The 25,714-nt window shown below is 42.8% G+C and overlaps 1 protein-coding gene across 5 annotated transcripts in view; it reads right to left on the reverse strand.

The window, feature by feature from the left end:
* ASTN2 (astrotactin 2) overlaps positions 1 to 25,714 on the reverse strand; it is an 882,793-nt gene that overhangs the window by 487,860 nt on the left and 369,219 nt on the right. For all 5 annotated transcript variants that reach the window (XM_040482114.1, XM_040482112.1, XM_040482113.1 and 2 more), the window contains one exon: positions 3,634 to 3,801. In XM_040482114.1, coding sequence (XP_040338048.1) covers positions 3,634 to 3,801 — 168 coding nt within the window. The remainder of the gene's footprint in view (positions 1 to 3,633; positions 3,802 to 25,714) is intronic.

The following is a 25,714-nucleotide window of genomic DNA, read 5'->3' on the forward strand; positions in this document are numbered from 1 at the left end:
TCCAGAAGGAGGGAATAGTCCATCAAAGGAATGTAGGCATGAGAGGGTATGGTGCCTTCAGGGAATTGCAGGGATCAGTATATCTAAAGCCCAGGGCAGGTGGCACACAGGCAGAAAATAAAGTGCCAGATGTGAGCATGGCTTTGTCAGATAAATAAATTAACATATATGGCAACTAAGACTTACATTGTTTGTGTAGAAAATGAGAGGACTATTTGGGAGGGAAAGTGTTTAGAGCCTTGGTGCACCAAAGAGAGTCCTTGGCCAGAAGCATCAGCAGTAGTTGGTAGCTTTTTAGAAATGTAGGATCTTAAAGTCACAGTAGACCTACAGAGGCTCAAGAAGCAATGGTTAAGAGCTCATTCCCCCAAGTTTGAATCCTGGCTCTCTATCTGCTGGCTGTGTGACTTTGATCCTCTCACCTTTCTTCTCTGGCATCAATACTGTCGGTGATAAAGTTGAGAAGGTCAACGCAGTGCATTCTTGTAGCATTTTCAGCTCTACAGTATATGTGTGTGTATGTGTGTGTGCAATTCCAGGGGATACTGGTGGGAGAACTGATCATTTCTAAAACTGCCTAGCACGTGCTTACTCCCTGGATGACCCACTGTTTGGAATTATGCCCTCAAGCTTACAGCTAACAGAAAAGATCATCAGAAACCATGACCTTGCACCTGAAGGCAGATCCGATGGGAAGCCAGGTCAGACCCTCAGGCACTGTGCTAGCTGTGGCTTCATAGAGGGAGGCAAGGGAGGAGATACCTTCTGTTCTCTTCTACCAATAGTCTTGCCTGCTTTTTAAGGAAAGAAAAGGAAAAAGAAGAAGAAAAAGAAAAAAGAAAAAGAAACAGAAACATACAAAGAAAAAAAAAAAAAGAATGTACAGGACCAGATCCAGAGGCACATCATTTCACAAGGGCATTCCTGGCTGTTGGATGAGGATAATCGAGTGTGTGTATGTGTGTATGTGTGTACGTGTGTGTGTGTGTGTGTGTGTGTGTGTGTGTGTGTGTGTATGGTGGGAGTAAAGGGGTACTGCTTAGGGTGATAGTGCCTTAAAGCCTAAATGTTTTAATTAAGAGAAAGAAGATTCAGCTGTCTGGTCAAATGATACACTAAAGCTGCATTGCATTTTCCAAATAGCTTCCCCAACAGGCCTATGTAAAAGCTACAAAAATGCGTCTAAACAGACTTCCAACTAAAGGATAAGAGGGGATCGTGGTTAGAAAGCCAAATCCTTGCCCAACCCTGCAGCAACTCAAGGGTTAGCCTGGAGAAGCCCTCTCTTCACTCCTGAACTGTTGCCCCATGGAGCAGTGGGAGAGAACCGAGATAGAGCACACCTTTGACCTGGGCCACTGAGAGCCCTCAGCCCTGAGCAGAGGTGGCCGCATGGGCATTGTGCAATGGACTTTCCAAGCAAGATGGCCAGGCTCTTGTTAACGACGAAGAAATGAAGTTCCAGAGAGACTACACCAATGTAAGTCATAGGGAAGAGCAAAGGCCTGGGAGCTAGAACAGCTTCATGTCTAACTTGCTTTGGGACCTTGCCAACTCTTTTCTCTCCAACTTCTACTTCCCAGTTTGTGGACATTAATAACCACCACTTATTGAACAACAAGTAGGAATAAGATATTATCTATGTACTAATCATTTACTATAAAGAAGACACTGTCTCCTAGGTTTAAATATCATGGGTATGCTATTGACTCATACATTTCTATCTCCAGTTAAAACTTCTTTGAATTTGACTTCTGGACATCAATGCCTGTCTTCTATCTCTACTTGATGTTTACTAGTCATCTTGAACTTACATCCAAAACAGTACCCTTAATCCTCCTCACCTCAATCCTGACCCTCCCACAGCATCCTCTGACTCAATGAAAGAGAAGTCCATTCATCCCACTGTTCGGACTGAACCCTTTGGAATCATCTTTGACCCCTCTCTGCTTCTCACCTTTCAGACCCAATTACAAGGACTGTCAAATCTACCCTTTAAATAGGTCCAGAATTTGACCATCTTTCCCCCTTACCTCTGTGGGCCAAGCCACTGCTAACGCTTACCTATATTAGAATAATAGTGCCCTTGAATGCCAAGTCAATTTGCCACGCACCAGCCAGAGTACTTCTGTTAAAATTCAGGCCACATCATGTTGCTCCTTTGGCTCAGAATCCTCCAGTGACATCTCACCTCACTCAGAGTAAAATCCAAAGTCCTTGTCATCCTCTGTAAGTCCCTGAAGCCGCCCCACCCAACCTTCTGCTTTTCAAATTTTCCTTCTACTCCTCTCCTCTCTCAACTCCATCTAACCACACCATTCTTCCTATTGAACCAATGGCAACATCCCTGAACTCCTGCTGCAGCGTGCTGGCCCTTGTCATTGCCTCTACCTAGAATACCGGTCCCCCAGATAGTCACATGGCTTCCATCATCTTAGCTTCAGGGTGCCCACTCAAATGTCCTCTTCTCAGAGAAGCCTTCCCTGACCACTGCATATAATAACAGCTCCACCCCCACTCCCAGCTTAGCATCCCATATGCTGTGTGCTCCCCCCCAGCATGCATCATCACCTGACAGAGCACATATATTTTCCTGTTTGTCTGTTGTAGCACTGTCCAACAGAACTTTCTGCAGGGGTGGTAATGTTCTACATCTGAGTTGTCCAAGAGGTAGCCATTAGTCACACGTAGCTTGAAATACGGCTAATGTGACTGGGGAAATGAATGCTTACTTTATTTAATTCCACTTAATTTAAATAGCGACGTGCGGCTAGTGGCTACCTTGTTAGTGCAGATTTAATGTATCCTTGGAATATAAACTTAATTAGGGCAGAGATTACACCTATTTTGTTCACCGCTATATCTTCAATGCCTAGGAAGATGTCTGCCCTGTAGAATGAATGAGTAAATGAATTTACCAGGGGCTTTCCATGTATTATCTCATTTAATCCTAACAACAGTCTTGTGGGCTAGATGCTGTTTTCATTCTCTGGTACTCAGAGAGAGGAAGTATCTTTCTAAAGAACACCCAGCTAGTGTGTACCCTATGATCAATAACTCCCCACTTAAGAACATGGGGATCTATCTAGTGTACAACATAGTGAACAGTTAAAGTGGTTTTATATACTTGAAAGTTGCTACACAAAAGTTATCACCGCAAAAAGAATGGTATATGAAGTGACGGGGGTGTTAGTGAGTCTGAAGGTGGTAATCATTTCACGGTATATATGTGCATTATTAAATCATGGCATTGTTCACCTTAAACTTATACAATGTTATATGTCAATTTCATTTCAGTAAAGCTGGAAAAAATGACAAAGAACATCCAGCTAGTAAGGGGTAGATAGGATCTGAGCTCAGGGATGCTAGATGATGTTCAGACACCTTGCTTTGAAATTGGACCAGATGTTGTCTGTGGTCCTTTCTCCTTCTGGGATTCTATGGTTTTATGGAACTTTCTCCCTTGCCAGGTGATGGCAGCATATAGTTTAATGGCCAATGGAACTGATGGGCCTTCATGTAAAATCCCTTGTCAATGGCTCAAGAGCCATGATTCTTCAGGTAGAAGGGGTGTAGACCATCTTTTGGCCCATATCCTCCCTCCCTCTATCCCCAGCCTAACCCATGGCTCACCAGTGTCTGGGTCGCAGAGCTGCTCACAGGCATCTGTCGTCCTCTGTCCGCAGAGGTCTCTCACCCATGGGGAGGTGGCGTTGATCTGGTAATACAGGGACAGCTTGGCCGGGTTTAACCAGTCTGAGACATCCAGGTAGCTCCCTTCACTCACCACAAAGCTGCTCCCTGCAGGTAAACAGAGAGAAAGACAGCTACTTTCTCCCTGCTTTTAGGATACAGACATAGATGTGTCCTGCTGTTGATGCTGCAGGCCGAGAACACAGACAGGTACATACAACCCATCTCCCCACCCCAGGACCCTGTTCTTACTTGACCACTGGCATTTACAGAGCATTTATAGCGTGCTTGTCACAATATGAGCAGCCAGTAGAGACACACAAATCAGACACAGAGACAGTTCAGCCTAGTGGTTAGGAGTTGGGCCCTGAGAACTCATAGAGACTTAGGTACAAATCAAGAATCTACCCTTACCTGCCATTGACTTTGGGAAAGGCACTCAATGCCTCTGGGCCTTGGTTACATCATCTGTAAATAGGAACATTAATGGAACCCACCTCATTGTTAGAAAAATGGAATAAATTAATGTAGACAAAATGCTATGCTTAGCCAGGGCCTGACTTGTCCTAGTAAAGAATCCTTAAACATTAAAATTTAAAAGCAAAAAAAAAAAAGTGATAATGTCCCTGTCACTCAGGCACCTCCCCCCCTCCCCTGAAAAAGGGTCATTAATGCCCACAGGGGCCAGGTGTGTGATATTAATGGGAGAGACTAGCAGAGTAGCTTCTTGGCCTCCTGGCCTAGATTTTGTTTTTTATTCTATTAGGGAGAGAAAGAGAGAGGGAATAGAGAGAGTACAGAATAGAAAACCCAGATATAAACCCACAATTAGAGAGGGAGATGGGGGGAAAAAGAGAAATTCAAAGAAATCGGTGGCACGTCTAAGAAAAAAAGCCACACTTGTGCAATGGAAAATGCCTTAATGTTGGGGAACAATGGAGTTTGGGGTGAACTGACAGTTCGGGTTCTATCAGACTGGAGTAGCTGCAGGTCCACTCCAGCCAACTCTTGCCAAAATGGGTCTATGAGCCAGTAGTCCAAGAATGTCAGGTTTTCTTCAGGCAGAGTCCAAAAATTCAGATTTTAATTGTAATCAAGCAATTTGGCAATAATGACTTAAATTTGTTCTTAAAAAACTTGTGTAGGTCCGACAAAAGACTCTAGCTTTGCAATCTATGCTCTAAAATATTCCTTTTAACGTATATAGGGGCACACAAATACATATACCTCTACACAGGCATACATACATACCTGAATGCATACATACACATACACACATATACATAAATAAACACACGTACACACATATTCCTTGGGAGCAGGGAACAGAAGCCTGTTCAGGGTGGCTGCATATTGGGTATATGTGGTGAGTGTATACATATAAAAATAGAGCAAAGGTGTCTCACATCATTAGACAACAAGAAGGAATAAAAGGCATTCAAATTGGCAAGGAGGAAGTAAGAGTTTTACTATTTACAGATGACATGATACTATATACAGAAAATCCTAAAAATAATCCACCAAAAAACTACGGGAACTCATAAATGAATTCAGTGAAGTCACAGGATACAAAATCAATATACTGAAATCTGTTCCATTCCTATACACTGATAATGAAGCAGCAGAAAGTGAAATTAAGAAAGCAATCCCATTTATAATTGCACCCCAACCAATAAAAGATCTGCAAATAAACTTAATCAAAGAGGGGAAAGACCCATATCCTGAAAACTCTAAAACATTAATGAAAGAAATTCAAGATGATACAAAGAAATGGAAAGAAAGTCCATGTTCATGTGTTGGAAGAACAAATATTGTTAAAGTGTCTATTATTCTACAGATTTAATGTAATCCCAATCAAAATACCAACAGCATTTTTCGTAGAACTGGAAGAATAACCCTAACATCTGTATGGAAGCACAAAAGACCCATGCCAAAGCAATGGTGAAAAAGACAAACAAAACTGGAGTCATCACAACGCCAGACTTCAACTTATATTACAAAGCTTTAGTAATCAAAACCATATGGTACCGGCATGAAAATAGACATATGGACCAACAGCACAGAACTGAAAACCCAGATATAAACCCGCAATTATACAGTCAATTAATCTTTGACAAAGGGGGAAAGAATATACAATGGGAAAAAGGCAGCTTCTTCAACAAATGATATTGGAAAAACTGGACAGCTACACGCAGAAGCATGAAACTGGCCCACTTTTTTACACGATACACAAAAATAAACTAAAAATGGATTGAAGACCAAAATATGAGACCTGAAACCATAAAAATCTTAGAAGAGAGCACAGATAGTAATTTCTCTGGCATCAGCTGTAGCAATGTTTTTCTAGATATGTCTCCTGAGGCAAAAGAAATAAAAGCAAAAATAAACTATCGGGACTACATCAAAATAAACAGCTTCTGCACAACAAAGGAAAAAATCAACGAAACTAAAAGGCAACCTACCGAATGGGAAAACATATTGGCAAATGACATATCCAATAAAGGGTCAGTATCCAAAATATATAAAGAACTTATATAACTCAACACCAAAAAATGAATAATCTAATTTAAAAATGGGCAGAAGACATGAACAGACATTTTTCCAAAGAAGACATACAAATAGGCAACAGACACATGAAAAGATGCTCAATATCCCTCATCATCAGGAAAATGCAAATCAAAACTATGGTGAGTTTTCACCTTACACCAGTCAGAATGGCTAAAATCAACACAAGAAACAACAAGTGTTGGAAAGGATATGGAGATACGGGAACCCTCTTATACTGTTGGAATGCAAACTGGTGCAGCCACTCTGGAAAACAGTATGGAGCAGTATGGAGTGTCCTCAAACAGTTAAAAATAAAATTACCTTATGATTCAGCAATCACACTACTGTGTATTTATCCAAAGAATACAAAAAACACTAATTCAAAGGGATACGTTCACCCTGATATTTATTGCAACGTTATTGGCAAGAGCCTAACTATGGAAGCAGCCCAAGTGTCCATCCATAGATGAATGGATAGCTAAGATGTGTTGGTAGGGCGACAAGGGTGGCTCAGTCGGTTAAGAATCCGACTCTTGATTTCAGCTCAAGTCACGATCTCATGCCCCATGAGTTTGAGCCCCGCATCAGGTTTCATGCTGACAGTGTGGAGACTTCTTGAGATTCTCTCTCTCTCTCACTCTCTCTCTCTCTGCCCTGCCATGAGCTCTCTCTCTCTCTCTCTCTCTTTCTCTCAAAATAAATAAGAATAAACTTTTAAAAATGTGGTATATAATATACGATGGACTATTACTCAGACATAAAAAAGAATGATATCTTGCCATTTGCAATGACATGGATGGAGGAGGAGACTATAACACTAAGTGAAATAAGTCAGAGAGAGACAAATACCATATGACTTCACTCATATGTGGAATTTAAGAAACAAAACAAACCAACAAAGAAAGAGAGAGAGAGAAAAACAAGAAACTCTCACCTATCGAGAACAAACTGATGGTAATCAGAAGGGAAATGGTGGGTGACATAAGTGATGGAGATTAAGAGTACCCTTATCATGATGAGCACTTAGTCATGCATGGAAGTGCTGAATCACTCACTATATTGTACAACTGAAACTAACAGAACAGTGTATGTTAACTATACTGAAATTAAAATTAAAAAGAAACTTAATAAATGAAAAAAAGAAAACATAGATAAAATTTCCATTAAAAAAAAAATACAGCACAGGTCGAATTTCATAGGGGGAAAGAAAAACCAAAAAGTTCAAGTAGGACCAAGCTCCACCACGCTGGACTTGGAGAGCAGTTCTAGATTTATAACAGATCTACAGACCTCAGCAGCAGGAGATCTTAAATTGTTTCACAATTAACATGACTCAGCTTCTTTCCCTGCATTTGCTTCCCTCTACCTCACGATCAACCAACAAAAGCTTTCCATGTATGCAATTTAAATTTTCCAAAAAGGGACCCAGTTACTGGGCATCATTTGGGTTTAGCGAGAACCTCTCTGCCAGGTCACAAAAGACCTTGCTGGCTGACTGCAATGATTGTGCTCCTCTTGGCCCTGGTGTCCAGCTGTGGTCCAATGGGCAATGGCCAGCGACGCAGGATCACATCAGACCATACCTGAATGCCTCGAGGATCTACGATTCCCTGAGGGCATGGCAGGCAACGTTATCCTCTCTAACTCACACAGAGGATATGATTTCTATCATCTTATAGAATGAGTTCTTCAGTAGAAGTACAGTGGACAATGTGATTTGGGGTGATGATGAAAGAGGGATTCTATGAGAAAACCATAAGGGATAGATAGCATCAGGCTCAGAGATAAGGAAATGACCACATTTGAAGTCGGCCTTAGAATCCTTGGCAGCTAAAGGAAAAAAAAAAGGAAAAAAAGAAAAAAGTCTGCTGGATTCCATATTTCAAATTTCTGGCAAGGAAAGATATGCAAATCTATCTGCAAAGCCATATTTTCCCCTCTGGAACTAAGCCCGAGCAGAAACATGTCACATGGGTCCCTGTGCAAGGCACCGAACATCAGTATCAACCACAGATTTTTCTTTTAAAAAGCACAGTCATGCTGTTTAAATGGGTAATTCTTGTATTTATTCTCACTAAAGACTGAGGGATGGATATTGAATTGTGTCCCAGGGCTGAGTTTGGCTAATCCCACTACTTCAGGGAAACTACACAGTGCAGCCATACAGAGAATAGAGTCAGCAATCCGTGGATTCAGATCTTCACTCTGCTACTTACAAACTGTAAACCTGGGCAAATCCTCCATCACCTCACATGAAAAATGTGGTTCCTAATTTCTCCTTCATAGGGTTGATATAAAGACTAAATGAGACAATGCATGTATCTTAGGTCTGGTTTACCAGAAATGAGGCTCAAAGGCAAAGACTGACATGCAGGAAGTTTACTGGGTGCTGCTTGTAAGGAAATGACCAAATGGCATTGAGAGTGAGCAGAGGGAGAAGTCAAGTAGTGATGCCGTTGCAGCAAAGACCCCAGGGCTGATCCCAGAGGGACGTTCTGGGGCTGGGATGGTCCTTCACAGTTGTCCCAAATCAAGACAACGTATCAGGCCTTTGTACCCTCACTTTAACCAGTCATAGGCTGTGGGCTATCTTTGGGGGAGGGGCACGGACTTGGATGAAGTGGTCCTTTTCCATGAAGGACCTTTCTCCAAGAAAGGCTCAGAGCAAGTGGTCAGCCACCAACATTCCTGGAAGCTGGGGGAATAGTGCCTATGTTCTAACGACAGATTTGGTCATGGCATTAGTACATCCACTACAATATGTGATGTCCCTAGCACATTGTGAAATCTCAACTAACAAGAGTGATTTTAGTTTTTATTTGAATTTCTTATAAACCTGGACACTCCAAATCCAATACTGGTTTATCAGATCTCTCTTAAATATGGGGAAATAAGAGTCTCTTTGAAAGACAATGACTCAAAAGCAGGTTATCTTCAACTTCTTTAAAAAGGTACTCTACCAAAGTATACTGTTGTTGTTGTTGTTTTAATGTTTATTTATTTTTGAGAGACAGAGAGAGAGCATGAGTGGGGGGGGCGGGGGGCAGAGAGAGAGGGAGACACAGAATCTTAAGCAGGCTCCAGGCTCCGAGCTGTCAGCACAGAGCCCGATGTGGGGCTCGAACCCACGAATGGTGAGATCATGACCTGGGCTGAAGTCGACGCTTAACCGACTGAGCCACCCAGATGCCCCTATACTGTTGGTTTAATGGCAGAAGGAAGTTACTATCCTTTGAATGAGTGTGTTACACATCCTGTTCACTTAATTCTTACAACAGACCTATGGGGGTATGTATTCCCCCCATTTGACAGAAGGACAGCACAAGTTCAGACAGAAACTAAGTTACCTGAAATTATAAGTAATAAGTGGCCCAAGTAGAAAGTGACTCTAGGTATTTCAGCATCCAAAACTGGGACATACCCATTATTCCAGGCTGGCATGAGAGCTGGGCTTTGATTCAGTATTAGGCAGAGTTTCCCTCTTCCATGATTTCATTTCTCCTCTGATAGTCTATGCATCCCTCTGTAGAGTATATCCTAGAGTGCTGGAAGTCTTTTGCCTTTTCTGATTGACAGTGATTTCGTACAGGGAAGAGGTCATGACTCATTAGTCCTTATCAATGCAGCCCTCAGCAGAATGCCTGGCATATATTAGGAGTTTGGAGAATGTCTGTTGAATGAATTAATGAAATCACAGTCCTATGCTTGACTGGAAGGAATTTCAACTAACTTCAGCATGGGATTGTGAAGCAGGAATGCCTCCACATGGATCCCAAAGGGTTTTTGTTTGGTTTTTGTTTTTATCCTGTGAGAGCCAGAATACAAGATGAGCCCCTCAGTGTCTCCCTCGCCCCAAATCAATCAAGGTTCTTGAGTTCTCATTTGCCCCATGGACTTGTGATGTAGATGATTAAAGTAGAGATGCTGGAGGGGTTCAGTGTGAAGGAGGAAGGACATGTTTTCCAGGGAGATGTCACATCAGATAGTGAAAGGAAGTAACTGCACAAAATGTAATTTCAAGACTTAATCCATGTGTTCATTTAACCAACATTTATTAAGCCCCTCCTTGCATAAGAAATGGATACCAAGAAAGATAAATGGACGGAATCTGTCAAGAAAATTACAGATTAGCAAGGGAGATCAAATGTGTGCACAGACGGATATAATACCTCCTAGAGTGTTGGGAGAACTGCATGACAAGGATGGGCATCTTTGAGGATAAGTGGAAGGAAAAAAGGGTGTTGTAGAGGAATCATTGAAGAGTTGGCCTTTAAGCTAGATTTCGAAGGATACCAAGGAGAACAAACTTGGCAAAAGTTGAGGTGGCATCTGCCCCTCAAGGCTCACCTTCAGATCTGCCTTATGCTCCTTAAGAGGAGATTAAGATCTCTCTCATACATACAAGCCATTCTACTCAACTGGAAGCTATATATGCCATATTATAGGTTTACTCATTCATCCATGTATTTATTCATTTAACAAATAAATCACCTACCATGTGCTGGGCCCTGTCTCATCCTCTGGATGAGTAAAATATGGCATCTGTCTACAGAGAGCTTATAGTCCAGGAAGGGAGTTCACAAATAGCAAATCTAAGGCAAAGCAGGATTTAAAAAAAAAAAAAATTCCTCTTCCTTATTCTCCCATCTAGATTGTACATTTCTTGAAAGTAGAGACTATGCCTTATCTAACTCTGCAATCACCACAGTGCTTAGGGTATAGTGGAGGTTCAGAAGATGTTGGGGAGTGTGTGTGAGAGAGAGACTAAGAGGAGAGAGAGAGAGAGAGAGAGAGAGAGAGAGAGAGAGAGAGAGAGAGAATGCATGCAAACATGCACAGTGAGGCCAAAGAGTGGCAAGCAGCTCTCTCTGGGTAAGTTCTAGCATTACTTTGAGAACAGATACATAGAAAAGGAATAGAAATGCATTTTTCTGTGTGTCTCACACATCTCTAGTTTTCCAATGGGCCCTGTTTTATTTTCTTGGCTTTGGACCAAAAGTACCCCCATTTTTCTGGGCGCTCTGAGAATCCTCTTTGTGCTCAAATCAATCTCCCCAGAGCAGTGACTCTGGAATGAATCTTTGCCAAAATCTCATCTTCAAAATGTCATGTTTCCTTATTTTTAAATATATATATATATATTTTTTTTCTCCCACTGGCTTGTGGGAATATACATCATCTAATTAGCCAAATGGATTTTCAGTTCAGCCCAATCGTTTCCTTATCTAGCATCTGAAGCTCAGCGTTGCTCAGGGGACTGAACGGGCACGGAGGTCCTCATTAACTCTGATCTTCAATTACATTGATTATAAGCCTGCTTCTGTAATTGTGCAGCATAGATCAGAGGTGAGCTGGGGAGCTCAGGCCACTCGGTAGTGTTCTATGAAAAGCCAGAGGCATATCGGCCCCTAAAGAAACAGAAAGCTACAGATGAGAACTAAAAATACCACGGAAGGAGGTATCACCAGACAAAATTGCCTGGCGAGCCGGACGGCAGCTGCAAATCCCTTTCATTATACCTTGAATCATGAGACAGACCTCTGAGAACCATGGATAGAAAATTTCAAAAGAAGGCTCTGGTCACAGTGGTGAATGAGAAGCAGGGAAAGGAAAGGTTGTATGGTGGGAAGGTGGTCTTCATAAATGAAGCTCAGGGAATTTTCTGGCCAAAAGTGCATGGCTCTTTTTTTTCCCCCTTCTCATTCTTTGGGTACAAAATAATTAAAGGTTTCTTTCCTGATGTTACAGCATGTATTCATTCCCATGATGATCTCATCTGTCAGGGTCTCAGACTTGGGAGAAAACGTCTTTGGGGAGCATAGGATGAGAAAACAAAAACAAAAACAAAAAACAAGATGAAGAAGTGAGCCACCCACCTTCAGCTCAACAGACCCATGAAGAGTGCACCCACACCCACCTCTCTCCCCTGTCCAGAGAGCCCCAAGTTAGGCTTGAATACATTCCACCACTTGTCATTGACTGAAAGCCATTTCGGGAGTGAGTGACCAAACTCTGCAAACGGGGGGTTAGATGCATCAGGCACGTTTCTCTGTGCTGTCGCCCCCTGGTCTTCTTCCAGCTCTCTTCCCTTCTGTTGCATTCTTCCCCCTCGCCTGGCATCAATGTCAACCTATTCCTCTGTACGTTCTATGTGTCATGGGCTGATCTACGGCATCCCCAAATTTCACATGTTGAAAGTCCTAATGCCCCGTACCTCTGAGTATCCTTGTATTGGGGGCTGGGGTCTTTAAAGAGGTAATTAAGGTTAAATGAGGTCATTAGGTTGGGGTCCTAATCCAGTAGGACTGATGTCTTTATAAGAAGAGGAGACAAGGCCACAAACACAGAAGGACGACCATGTGAAGACCCAGGGAAAATCTGGCCATCTACAGGCCAAGGAGAGACATCCTCAGAAGAGGACCTTTTGGCCAACAACTTGATATCAACTTCTGGCCTCGAGAACTATGGGGAAATAAATTTCTGTTGTTTAAGCCACGCAGTCTGTGGTACTGTGTTATAGCAGTCCTGGCAACTATTGTACTATCTCTGTCTTATATGACAACAACTACCGCTTTAAAATTTTTTTTCGATGTTTATTTAGTTTTGAGAGGGGGGAGGAGGGAGGGAAGGGGGAAGGGGCAGAGAGAGAGGGAGACACAGAATTGGAGGCAGGCTCCAGGCTCTGAGCTGTCAGGACAGAGCCTGACATGGGGCTCAAACTCACGGACCGCAAGATTATGACCTGAGCGGAAGTCAGACACTCAACCGACTGAGCCACCCAGACGCCCCTCACAACAACTGCCTCTTAACACTTGCATTTGCCCCATTTATTAACCTTTATTTTTGTCACAGATTCCTATGTATCACTTTCCAGAATAAAGTTCTCAAATGCATAAAATATAATGCATAGCATTACAAAGGAAACCAATAGTGGAAACACCCTAGTCTGAGCTACGCTAAGCTATTTCCATCCATTCCACAGATGCCCAGTCTGCTACCTGACCTGCTTCCAAACACTTGAACATCATTGGATGGACAAGGAGTGGCAGCCAGACTATAATGAATATTCAATCCCACTGAAGTATGTGAATGAGATGCAAATGACAGAGAAGAAAACTAAGAAAACATGGAGAAGAAGTTCCACTGGCTATTTTAAAAAGGGCTGGCCTCTTTCTTTTTGTTCAAATACTAATTTTTAAAAAATCTCTGAAGAAGATAGAAACTTGGTTAAAATTAGAATTGTCTTAGAACAATCACACAATAGAGCATAATTTTATGAAGCTAAGTTACATATTTAATTTTAAAGAGGGTTAGAAAATTTTGAGTTCCTTTTTTCATTATCACCTGCTAAGGAACCTTTTTCAACACACTTTTCCTCAACCACTCCCAACTCATGAAGTTTTAATACCACAGATATACTCTGTATGTATGAATATGTACTATGCTTTTGATGTACATAAAAAAGAGTAAAAGGAGGTCCTCCTGCCCCCAGAATCAATTTTAATGTCTTTGGAGGTATTATTATCCTCACTGAGAATGGATGCTACAGTTACAGATAAACTTAGGGTTAAGAAAAGCAAGGGATAGGGGCACCTGGGTGGCTCAGTTGGTTTAGTGTCCAACTTTGGCTCAAGTCATGATCTCATGGTTTGTGGGTTCAAGCCCCTGCATCAGGCTCTGTGCTGACAGGCTCTGTCCTGGAGCCTGCTTTGGATTCTGTGTCTCCTTCTCTCTCTGCTCCTTCCCCACTCACTCTCTGTCTCTGTCTTTCAAAAATAAGTAAAATGTAAAAAAAAAATTTAAATAAAAAAAAAGAAAGAAAAAGGGATGTGCCCAAGATCTCACTGGGATTAGTGAAATATCTACAACTAGCACAAGGGAGGTGAGGATCAGAGAAAGGAACAGACTTTCCCAGGGACACAGAGCTGGAAAGCGTTGGGAATGGGCCAGAGCCCAAGTGCGGTGACCCAAGTACTCAGAGTTTGTCCCAGTATTCCACACTGACAACCAAGAATAGATCCCATGACGGTGAGCTGTCTCAAGGCTAAAGCTCCCTCACTGGGAGTGTGAAATGGTAATAACTTTGAGAGGTCCATTCATGGAAGAACATCAAAGAACTCATCACCAAACATCCCTTTAAAGGAACCATGGAGATGGACAGGCTACTGGTATTTTGAGTGTTCTATGTTCTAAAAAGAGTTATTTCCAAACAAAGCTGCATGAAAGCCTGGGTTTCTTTCCCCAAATGGAGTTTTGCTTGATTGTCTCCAGGCAATTGTGTTTCTGTTTTCTGTCTTTCTCACTTCAAATTGTCATCAAAGTCTGCCTAAAAGAGATTGCCACCAAATTCCACATGACTTTATGTACCACTGGCCTTGCTTCAAAGTTGAGTTAGGGGTGTCTGAGTCTGGACAAAAGAGGTTTGAAGAGTTGAAATTTCAAAAAAAAATTATTTTTCTCTCCATGGATATAACAATTTGGTACCAAGTTAGGCAGCAAGGTTTGAAAAGAACAAAGTCGTGAAAAATGCTTCCTGTTTTCCTTTAGGTTATTTATTTTTTTAAAGAACTGGGATTAAAGATTGAAGACAACCATTTGATTGAAGGCAACTGTTTGCTTTTAATTTAAGAATTTATTTTTTTCCTTCCTTTTCTTCCTTTTTTTTTTTTTAAACTTTCTTGATGACTTCACTGGGGATATATGCATCAAGCCCAATCTCAATGTTGGAATTCTTTTTTATCTAAGATCAGTGCTTCTTGAATGAACATGGTGGACAGTTGCTCCCAAAACTCAAGGGTCCTCTGGCTCTGATTTGCTAACACAGTAGCACCCTATTGTGCATAAGGGATACATTCCAAGGCCCCCTGTGGATGCCTGATACCACAGATGATACCAAACTCTGCATATACTATGTTTTTTCATATACATACATATTTAAGATAAAATTTAATTTATACACTAGGCAGAGTAAGAGATTAACAATAACTAATAATAAAATAGAACAGTAATAATGTACTGTAATAAAATTTATCCCTCTCTAAATATCTCACCTTACTGTACTCACTCTTCTTGTGATGATGTGAGTGGATAAAATGCTCATGTGATGAGATGGTGTAAGGTAAATAAACACAGACACGTGACATGGCATTAGGCTACTACTGACCTTCTGATGTATCATCTGCTTTTGGACTGTGATTGCACGTAACTTCAACCTCGGAAAGTGAAAGTACAGAAAAGGGGGCCCACTGTGTTCAAAAATTTCCTTCTTTATCAGCTGCTCAAGTAAGACAGGAGTTCAGATGGGAGGCAAGGGCTAGACTACAGGGTGAAACAGGTATGGTTTAAATCCTAGTCCAGCTACTGACCTGCTGGGTGGCCCCGGAACAGGTCATTCGATCTTGGTTAAGTCTTCTTTGTTTCCTTATCTGCACAATGGAAATGCTTACTTCATAGAGATTCCATGACCATTAAATAAAATGATAATTCTATGAATAATTGGACCCTATGTAGATGGTACCCTCTGGAGCTGTGCTCCATGGTGGTTATGCCCAGGACATAGATAATAGTTTCATTTTTATTTTAGTTATTTTTTAATGTTTATTTTTGATGGAGAGAGAGAGAGAGAGAGAAAGCATAAGCAGGGAAGGGGCAGAAGAGAGACAGAATTTGAAGTAGGCTCCAGGCTCTGAGCTGTCAGCACAGATTCCGATGTGGGGCTCGAACCCACAAGCCATGAGACTATGACCTGAGCTGAAATCTGATGCCTAACCGGCTGAGTCGCCCAGGCACCTCAATAGTTTCATTTTTAAAACCAATGTGCACCTTTCTCTTGCCTGCCCAACCAAGGAGCCCATTTCCCTGTGCTGAGCCATGGCTTGTCCCAGTAGCACCTCCAATTTTCACAATATCCTGGGGTGAACTGGGTAAGACAGGAAATGAGGGTTACAACTTTAAGATGTGTGGCAGGAGTGAAGTGTAGAGGGCTGAGAAGAATGCCCTGAACATATTAGTTTCAATAAAACCATCATGAAAATACTATGTGTGGTTGAGATAGGACTGGCTGATGGAATGAACAAATGAATGAATGGACCATGTGGCTTTCCAGATTCACCAGCCTAACTTTGTGGCTTACCTGCTCCCCCTTCTTCGGTGATGTACCCCTTTCTATGGCACACCCTTCTTTCTGCCTCTCCCAAAGAGCCTGCACAAACGTCAGGGGCTGTTTGGCAAAGATGGCTCACAACTGCGAGCGCTAAGAATAACCATATTAGCAATTCCTCCCGGATCTGTTTCATTACTACACTGCGGGTTCGATGCCAACCGACCAAATTAGGCCCAAGCACCTGCCTGCTTTCGTGTCTCTCACTGTCAGTGTGTGTGCATGTGTCCCTCCCTCTCTAGGTCTCTGGCCTTCTATTCTCTTCACTTTTGTCTAGAAATAAATTCAGTGGGAAAAGCACAAGGTCTCAGACCTCAGAACTGGCAAACCTGGATTCAACAAGTGCCCTCACCACTTATTATTTGAATGACCTCAGGAAATGCTTTATATTTTTTTTTCTCAGCTTCCTCATCAAAAAGGGAATGCATACCACTTACCCGGCAGCATTCACAGGAATATTAAATGCGACCGCGTGTATACCTGGCTTCTTGGATGTGCTTACCAAATGGGAGATTTTGCTGCTGCGGCTATTGTTAATCTAATTGATCCCAGAAATAATTCTGGAGGGCAGGTGTTACTTTTAGCCCCATTTCACAGATAAGAAGACTCCAGCTGAAGGAGGTTAAAGGTATATGTCCTCAGTTACACATCAAGAAAGTTGATAATTCCAAACTAGAACTCATTACAGAGCTCTGTCTCTAATACCAGGCTGCCTCCTTCCCATTCCTCTCCCTGTTATAAGTGTGTGTGTGCACGCACACGTATACATGCATGTGTGCATACATGCATGTGTGTGAATGTGTGTTTATGTATTTGGCTTCTGTCAATATTCATCTCTGGTTATTTCTCTAAGTACTCAGCTTCCCATGGGGGTGGCTGAAACATAAATCAGACCATGTTGAGAGTGTGTGAGAAAGAAATGGCAGGAGAAGGTGACATAATATTGTAATTCAATACTTAATATCTCCGAAGACATGTAATACATCCTCATGGCATTTCCAGAAGATATTTTCTGGAAACTGGACAATAATTCACATTAATGCGAAGCCTAAATCTAATTGTTTTATGAGGCTACAAAGGACTACGTAGGATAAAGCTTCCAAAAATGTTGAGGCTTTAACAGTCATGTTGATGGAACAGATTTCACTGTCTGGCACAGATGAGAACAGCTGCCTAGATATATAATATTGGTACCTGGAGCACAATAACAAAAGAAATGTGCGGCTTAGCCACACCGTAATGTTCACTGCCATGAGCCCTCCGCCAGCCAAACCCTGCTATGAATTATGGGAAAGATAAAGAGAGAAAGGATAAGATTTTGAGGGCTGAAGGAAGGTCTTGAGGCTTCAACAGGCCACAGGATGGCAGAGACCCACATATCTGGTATATGACATGTGAAGGAGGAGTTATTTCAATCTGTTACCAGAGGGAGATGTGGGGCTTGAGGGAGCCAGGCTCCGGAGCCAGATAGGATGGGTCGGAGCCCAATCCTGCCATTTATTAGCCGGCTTCTGCCCATTACCTGACCTTGTGAGCCTACGGGTTCCTATTCCATCAAATGGGGATGACAGTACCTGCCACATAACTCCTGTGTATAAAGGCACATTGAGATATCCATGGTTGATGAGGAAAGCAAGGGGGCAAGAATATGTAGGACCTTATCTCAGGTATCAAACAAACAAACAAACAAACAAACAGCAACTCAGGGTGTGTGTGTGTGTGTGTGTGTGTGTGTGTGTGTGTGTGTAGTAAAATTTCTGGAAGGATATACACAAAAAAAGTCATCCACCCAACAGACCAGAACTAGGAGTATGAAAGAGGGCATCTTTAGTATTTTCTTCATCCAATCCTGTTGCTGCTGCTACTATTATTACTACTGATATTATTACCACTACCATCAATATTAATACCAGCTACTTCAGAAGGTTTGGGAGGAATAAAGGATAGAATATATATAAAGTTGTAATATTGAGTCCAACACATAGTAGGTAACCAAAATGTGCCCATTCTTTCTTTGTCCGTGGCAACAAAGGACTATGCTTTCCCTGCCTTGGAACAGAAAGAGCCACTGGATGACGGGCTGGCAGCAGTTGACCGGATGTAGCCATTCTTCCCTCCCTTCCTAGCCCACTCCCCTTGACTTCGCAGAAGTTGTTCCCATATCCCAGACACCCTCCTCACCATACCGATCCTCCTAGGTCCAGCCAAAGGCACGCCCTTCTTTCCCTTGTCCTCTCACGTGGAAGTGACATGTCCTTCTTCTGCCCCGAATGCCCTGGCCTCTGTACCTCTCTCTTTACATCACCTTACATCAGTGTCGCCGCTAATGCCACGTGAATTCAGCACACACTTACTGAGTACCTCCCCATCCATGTGACCAGGGTTGGAGCATACTGATATTTTATCCACTGCAGGACAGAGTGCGCTTTCTGAGAGACCACCCACGTCTAACGTATTTTCAAATTACTGTTTCTCAGCCCAGTGTTGGGCACTTAGTGGGTGATCAGAAAACATTCTGAGTGGATGGACGGATGAAGTGAGAAATGGTGCTTTCTATTTGAAGAACATTACCCTACATGTTACCAAATGGAAAGAAAAGAAAGAAACCATACAGTTCTACAAACCCACTCTCCAATGGTACTTCAAATTTCACTCGAGACTCACTAATGAGCCTTAGCGGCGGGCAATTTTTGTTTAGCATGTAAGGTGCTGTGCGACAACTTTACAACCAATATCTGACTTGATCCTCAAGCAAGAAATATTGGGAGATTTTGGAGTCAGACAGATCTTCTTCAGCAGCTGTGTGAGTATGGGCAAATTTATTATTACCCTTGTTGGGACTCAGTTTCCTTATTAGAAAAAAAAAAGAGGAAAATAATAGTTACTGCCTCTAGGATTATTGTCAGGAATAAGTAAGGTAATGGATATCAAATATTTTTTAGAGTGGTTGGCATTCAATTGTACTACTGTATAGGCACATATGTTTTATGGAATTCTCATCATTCCCATGGCACAAATGAAGACGCTGAAAGCAGTGAGGGCATTTCTTGCTTGAGTTACATACAACTATTTAACGACCAACCCGGGACTGAGTCCAGATGTCCAGACTCTGGGTGTTGGGCTTCATTTACTGTCACTTTGCTTCTCAGTAGGCTGGTTATTGCACTGAAGTCTGAATGTATTTATCCATACATTCAACAAATGTTTATTGAGTGCCATACGTACCTCGGCCCTGGTTGTAAGAACTGGACATTTAGCAGGGAGAAAAAAAGATAGCACTTGGCTGTAGAGAGTGCACTCAATGTTGAGTAGATGAGCATTGAACAGGTTAATGCACCAACACTTACATGACTACAAATAAAAAGAGCCGTGGATTAAGAAACAGGCTGCTGTGAGTACCTAAATGTGTGTGTGTGTGTGTGTGTGTGTGTGTGTGTGTGTGTGTGTGTGTGTTTTGGGGTGGAAGAGGGAGGGTGGTGATATCAGTGAAATAATGTTCCTTGCAAAGAAAATAAGACGTGAAGTTTCTGAGATAGAAAATCGGTTAGGTTCCGTTTCAGTCTGAACTCACATTAGCAAACGAGGCTAGCTAAACCCGAGGATTCGTGGGACACCGGGCACGTGTTTATGTGGTTTCCTCTCAAATTTAATTGTCCTTTCTGGAGTGCTAAATATTTGAAAGAGCACAGTTAAATACCCAAACCATGATTTGGTGAACCCAAACCAGACCCCACAGTGCAGCCTCACAGTTTACACCTCAGGAATGGGCATTAGCAGAGGCCACATAAAAGACCAAATGTAAAGGGGTGCCTGGGTGGCACAGTCAGTTGGGCATCCGACTTCACCTCAGGTCATGATCTCACGGTTCGTGAGTTCGAGCCTTGCGTCGGGCTCTGTGCTGAGAGCTCAGAGCCGGGAACCTGCTTCGGATTCTGTGTCTCCCTCTCTCTCTGCCCCTCCCCCACTCACACTCAGTCCCTCTCTCTCTCTCTCTCTCTCAAAAATAAAGATTAAAAAAAAAGACCAAATGTCGAACTAAAATCATTTCACTTTTGCAAAGGACTAGACAATTTTCTACATTTTTGTTGTTAAGTTCATTTAGATGATGCAGCCCTTCTGTCTCTTTACAGACAGCGTGTCTGGTACAGTGTTTAAGGGCAGGCATAGGGCGCCAGGCGATCAAGTATTCACACTGTGGCCCTGCCGGCAACTAACCAAGTCAAATTGGTCCAGTTAAATGGGCCTTGGTTCCTCAGCTATAAAATGGTGGATAATAATCTCATAGGAATGTGGAAGGTAATATACGTAAATTAAATTTCTGTTGTTTCAAATTACTCAGCTTTAATGTAAATGAGGTAATACACGTAAAGTACTTAAAATAGTACCTGGTATGTAATAAATGCTTAATAAGTGTTAGCTACTCTTACACTATTTCTACCTAAATATATTTGATGATCCCATTGTGAAATACAAGAGAATGCAGCCTCGTTCAAATACAGTTTGGCAAAAACAAACACAATAACCCAGGCTCCTGCTTAAATAACATATTAGCTCTGGATATAACAGTGTAAACAAAAGCTCATTCTGTGACTCATTTCTATTTTCTTAATTGCCTGCTCTTGCTCTGGACCTCAGCCAGGAGTCAGTCTTTAGCCGTGCCATGGATATACACATATCAAATTGTGCGTGTGCATAAACAAGAACACACAGGTCCTGGTGCTTCTGAGGGCTGCAAAGAAATGGCATTAGAAGTGAGTGATTTGAAACAACTGAAATTTAATTAAAAACAAAATTAAAAGTTGTTGCAAGCCCAGTGCTCCAGCCAGCAAGACTCAGAGGAAATTAGTAAGTGGTACTAATAGTCGGATCCAATTCACAAACCTCTATGAAGAGATAGTCAGAGGGAAAAAAGATGCATACTCTTTAGATGAAACAATTAAAGATCACTTCTGAGAAATAATCATGAACAGTATCCCAGGGCAAAAAGGAATATTATTAGCTGGTGTGTTCCTTTTTGACTTTCTCATTTCCATTACAGGAAAGTGCCCTGAAATTCCCCAAGTAGCATCTTCTATGGCAACAGACAAGGATACTGATTTTGAAAACCAGACTAATATGAGTGGGCGGTGGGGCAGATTCCTTTTAAAGAGTAATTGTCACCCGCTGCCTGACATTCCTCTTTACCAATTCATCCACCTTTTAAATTTTCAAGAACTCTGGTTGCTTAGTAAAATTCCAATCCCCTTCAAATTACAGATCTCAAACCACGAGCTAACAAGTGTTGGCTGGAAATTGGGGACTGGGTTCCAAGACGATTAAATGAGCTGGTTTCTGGGGTGCCATTATGGATGGTGTCAGAGTGGGCAGTGAGACTGTGCTGGTGGCAGAGCAGAGAAGTAAGTCCAAGAGAGACGTGGATCTGTCCCTGCTTTTCAGCGCAGCACAGAGACAGACAGACAGACAGAAAGAAGCAAAAACCAAGTCAGGAACCATGAAGATACAGGAAATGAGCTGAAGGCAATAAAAGAGGTGGGGCGCGAGAAGTCAGGGAGAGAAGTAACCGGAGATGGGTAGCTGAAACTTTCTGCGAGTGTGAACTGGCTGGAAGGAGGGTAGCCCCGCTGAATTTAAACACCCAAAGTCAGGGCACATAGCAAATGCCCCTGAACAAAACAACACTCATCAGAGCCCTACTTTGCTGAACATCTTGTTGCCAGTGGAAAAGCAACAAGAATGCCTATCCATAGAAGATCTGGTTCCTGCTCTCCTCTGCAACCCTACCCCCCCAGGCCCCCCCAAACCGTGCAGATCTCTTTCCAGATTTTCCACTACTCTAGTGGTTTGAATGTGCTCTGCCTGGAACACGCTTCCCTCCCTCACACTTTTCCTGTCTCGAATGAAATGCCACCTCCTCTGACCACTATATCTGATCTTGACATCCCAACGTTCCTCTTTGTTTTAACTGTTTTACACCATTTCAATTATTTTCACAGCGGCCCTCACTTATTTCCCTGCCACAACATATTTTGCTATTTTGCTAATTTTCTTCGGGGCCTGTCTCTTGCTGAGAATGAAAGCATTATGAAGGCAGAGGCATTCATAATGTCTTTTTTCAGGATAGCGTCTCTACTGCTCCAGGACAATAGGGACACGTGAAATAAATATTCATTCAATGTGTAACTTCTGTAATGATTAAATAGGCCATTGCAGGTTAAACACCCAGTACACTGGCTGCCACATCAGAGACATGTGATGACTTTACTGAGATTTTTATAATCATCTAATATTATATTGACTTAGATTCTTAAAATTTTTTTTTCAACATTTATTTATTTTTGGGACAGAGAGAGACAGAGCATGAATGGGGGAGGGGCAGAGAGAGAGGGAGACACAGAATCGGAAACAGGCTCCAGGCTCTGAGCCATCAGCCCAGAGCCTGACACGGGGCTCGAACTCACGGACCGTGAGATCATGACCTGGCTGAAGTCAGACGCTCAACCGACTGCGCCACCCAGGCGCCCCATATTGACTTAGATTCTAACAGTGAGTTTGATCCTGGGAGGACAGAAGGATGGAGACTTGAGAAGGCAATCGGAGGGCCCCAAATACCAAGTGTCTGTCCTCACATGTGTCTAGAACCCCCAATTTGCAGGAAGAATGTGCTTGTTATATACATGGATCTTACTGCGGGCCTTAGGATGGGAAGAGAGTGGTGCTGGAGGCTGATAGAGCAGGTCCATCAGGGAAAGGGGAAAATCTGAGACCAAGTATCTTTGGCACAAACCAGTTTCGTCCTATCCTAACAAACTCTTTGAGGAGGATCATGGATCTGTCCAAGATCAACCTATCCTTGATGCTCAACTCTGCCCCTACTTTCACCAAGATCCACCTCGGGGAGAAGTGTCTTCTCCATCTTCTGTTCTGTTTTTGATGTAGCTTTGCAAACAGTGCAACTTATGCTTCCTGGCTCAAGACTGGTGTTCAAGAGTCCATCCCACTGTCAGATCATGTGACCAAATTTTATGTCTTGAGTGGGGAATAGATCTAAACATAATAGACTCCACTCTATGTTAGCTACTGTTTCAAAATTTGGAGTCTATAAAAGTGGAAGAGTCCCTACCTGAAAGTAGCACATGACGCAGCGGGGAGATAACCAGACAGACAGGCATCACAGAGCATTACCAGTGTTATGATGAAGAGGAACCAGGAACCTTTGGACACACAGAGCACGGACCCTGATTCCTCTGCAAGGTCAGAATGGCCACATCTGAGCTGAATGTCAACACACCAGAAGGCAAAGCTAGGTGAAGTGGAGGCAAAGGAGAATTTTGGCAAAAAGGAAAGGATGTTTGTAAAGCAACAAAAAAAGAACCTTTGGGGCCTTCGAGAAACAGCCTGGCTGGAGATTGGCTGGAGTGCAAATGAGATGAGAAATGGGCAAAGATAGGCTGAAAGTAGTTCCCGGCACTCACAATTTAGAAAATTGCTACGCCAGCTACTTTGCAACATGCCCACAATGTGCCCTCACCTCTGTGCCATGTTCTCCCTCTTGAGGTGGCAGAAGCTGCCATGTTTAATTGATTCCATATTTCAAATGTGACACCAGTTCCAATCACTGGGCCCCTGGGCCTCCCTCCAGGCCTCTGCTTCCATGGCCGGTCCCACGCCCAGCACATTAATACAGCATCTGAGTCTTTGTAGGAGATGCCCCCCCCCCCCAAATCTTCGTGCTCACAGATCACACCAGCACCTGTATGGGGGCCTGGGATGATAGCTCGCCAGCCTCTGCCCCGGCCTCAACACCATGATAAGACATCACTTGAACTATTACTCACACTGTCAAACCTGTAGGAGAACAGCCTTCAGAGATCTGGCGAGTTAATTTTGCTCGCAGAACACAGTGACATCTCTTACTAGTAATTTTCATCCAGGCAGGATCTGTACAGGTCCCAATAATATGTGTTCTTCAAAGTTGCTTGCATTTCCCCCCCCTTTTTTTTCCTACAACCATAGACAAGATGTGGGTATCTGGTTCCTGATCTTCACACAGGAAAGCTGGCACAGGAGCACAACGGTAATATTAGCTAGCCCTTAGCGTGTTTACCACATTCCTGGCACACTGGCATCCCCGTGTTTCAGAAGACCGAGCTGTGCCACGGGAGAGGTGGAGTGAGGATTTGAACCCATGTACTCTGCCACTGGCAACCGTGGTCTTAACCACCACACGTCATAGCTTGGCAGAAGACACTCTTATTTTGATGTCTGGGGTCGCCAGCCTCTCAGGGACGCCAAGAGGCAGATGCAGAGCGGCCTGTGACTCCCTCCCCTCCTCAGCCCCTCCTTGCAGTTACTAAATGTCCTTGGCTCCAGCTCTACAGGAACTCCCTTCTCTCTCTCTCTCATTTCTAATGCCCCAGTTCAGACATCACCATACAGACTAAATGTAACAGCCCCTAACAGGTTCCTTTCCTTTGGCCTCGGCCACTCAGACTCACCCTCTACACTGTGGTCAGTCAATCCACAATCTCCACCGTGTACTGGAGATTTCATAGGAAAAAGACTGCAACACTGTCTGCCCTCAAGGGGCTGAAGGCAGCATTAGCAAAGGCTATTGTTGACTGAGCATTGACTATGTGCCACATGCTTGCCTTAGTTTCGTATTCAGTCATTTGCCCTCTGAAGTGGTTTACTGCTGCCATCCCCATTTCACAGATAAGCAAACAGAGGCTTAGAAATGAAATAACTAGCTCAACACTACATGGCTACAAAATATCAGAGCCAAGTATTGAACTTAGGGAGTGTGATTCTATATCCCAGACTCTTAACCAAATTAGACACTGAATAAGCAATTGTAAATGTGCTGACTGCACATTTAACAGCGAGACCTAACTTAGACTAGAAGTAAGGGTAGGATGCCAATGGAAAAAAAGTATTACTGAGTGCCTCCTCTTTGCCAAACATTCTACTACTGAATGCTTGACAGATATTATCTCATTTAGTTTCCCTAAGAGGAAGCTATTATCATCATGTCCACTCTACAGATTAGGGAACAGGCCAGAAGGGTTAAGTAACATCTGTAATATCAAATAGCTATTAATTCACAGAGTCAGCATCTCAACCCAGATACATCTAACTCTACAGCCTGATCTCTTAATTACCATCTTGCATTGCCTTTTGTAAGAGCAACTGGGATGTCTACGCTCCCTTGTTTAAATCCTCCATGACCTCCAATCACCTCCTTGAGGGAAGTCCCACAAAAAGACCCTGCTCTCCCACCTGTTCCTCCCATTATTCTTCATCATGCCCCTTGGAGCC

This window comes from Herpailurus yagouaroundi, unplaced genomic scaffold (genome assembly GCF_014898765.1).
Source record: "Herpailurus yagouaroundi ecotype Mexico unplaced genomic scaffold, PumYag 160, whole genome shotgun sequence".
NCBI classification, from domain to species: Eukaryota; Metazoa; Chordata; class Mammalia; order Carnivora; family Felidae; genus Herpailurus; species Herpailurus yagouaroundi.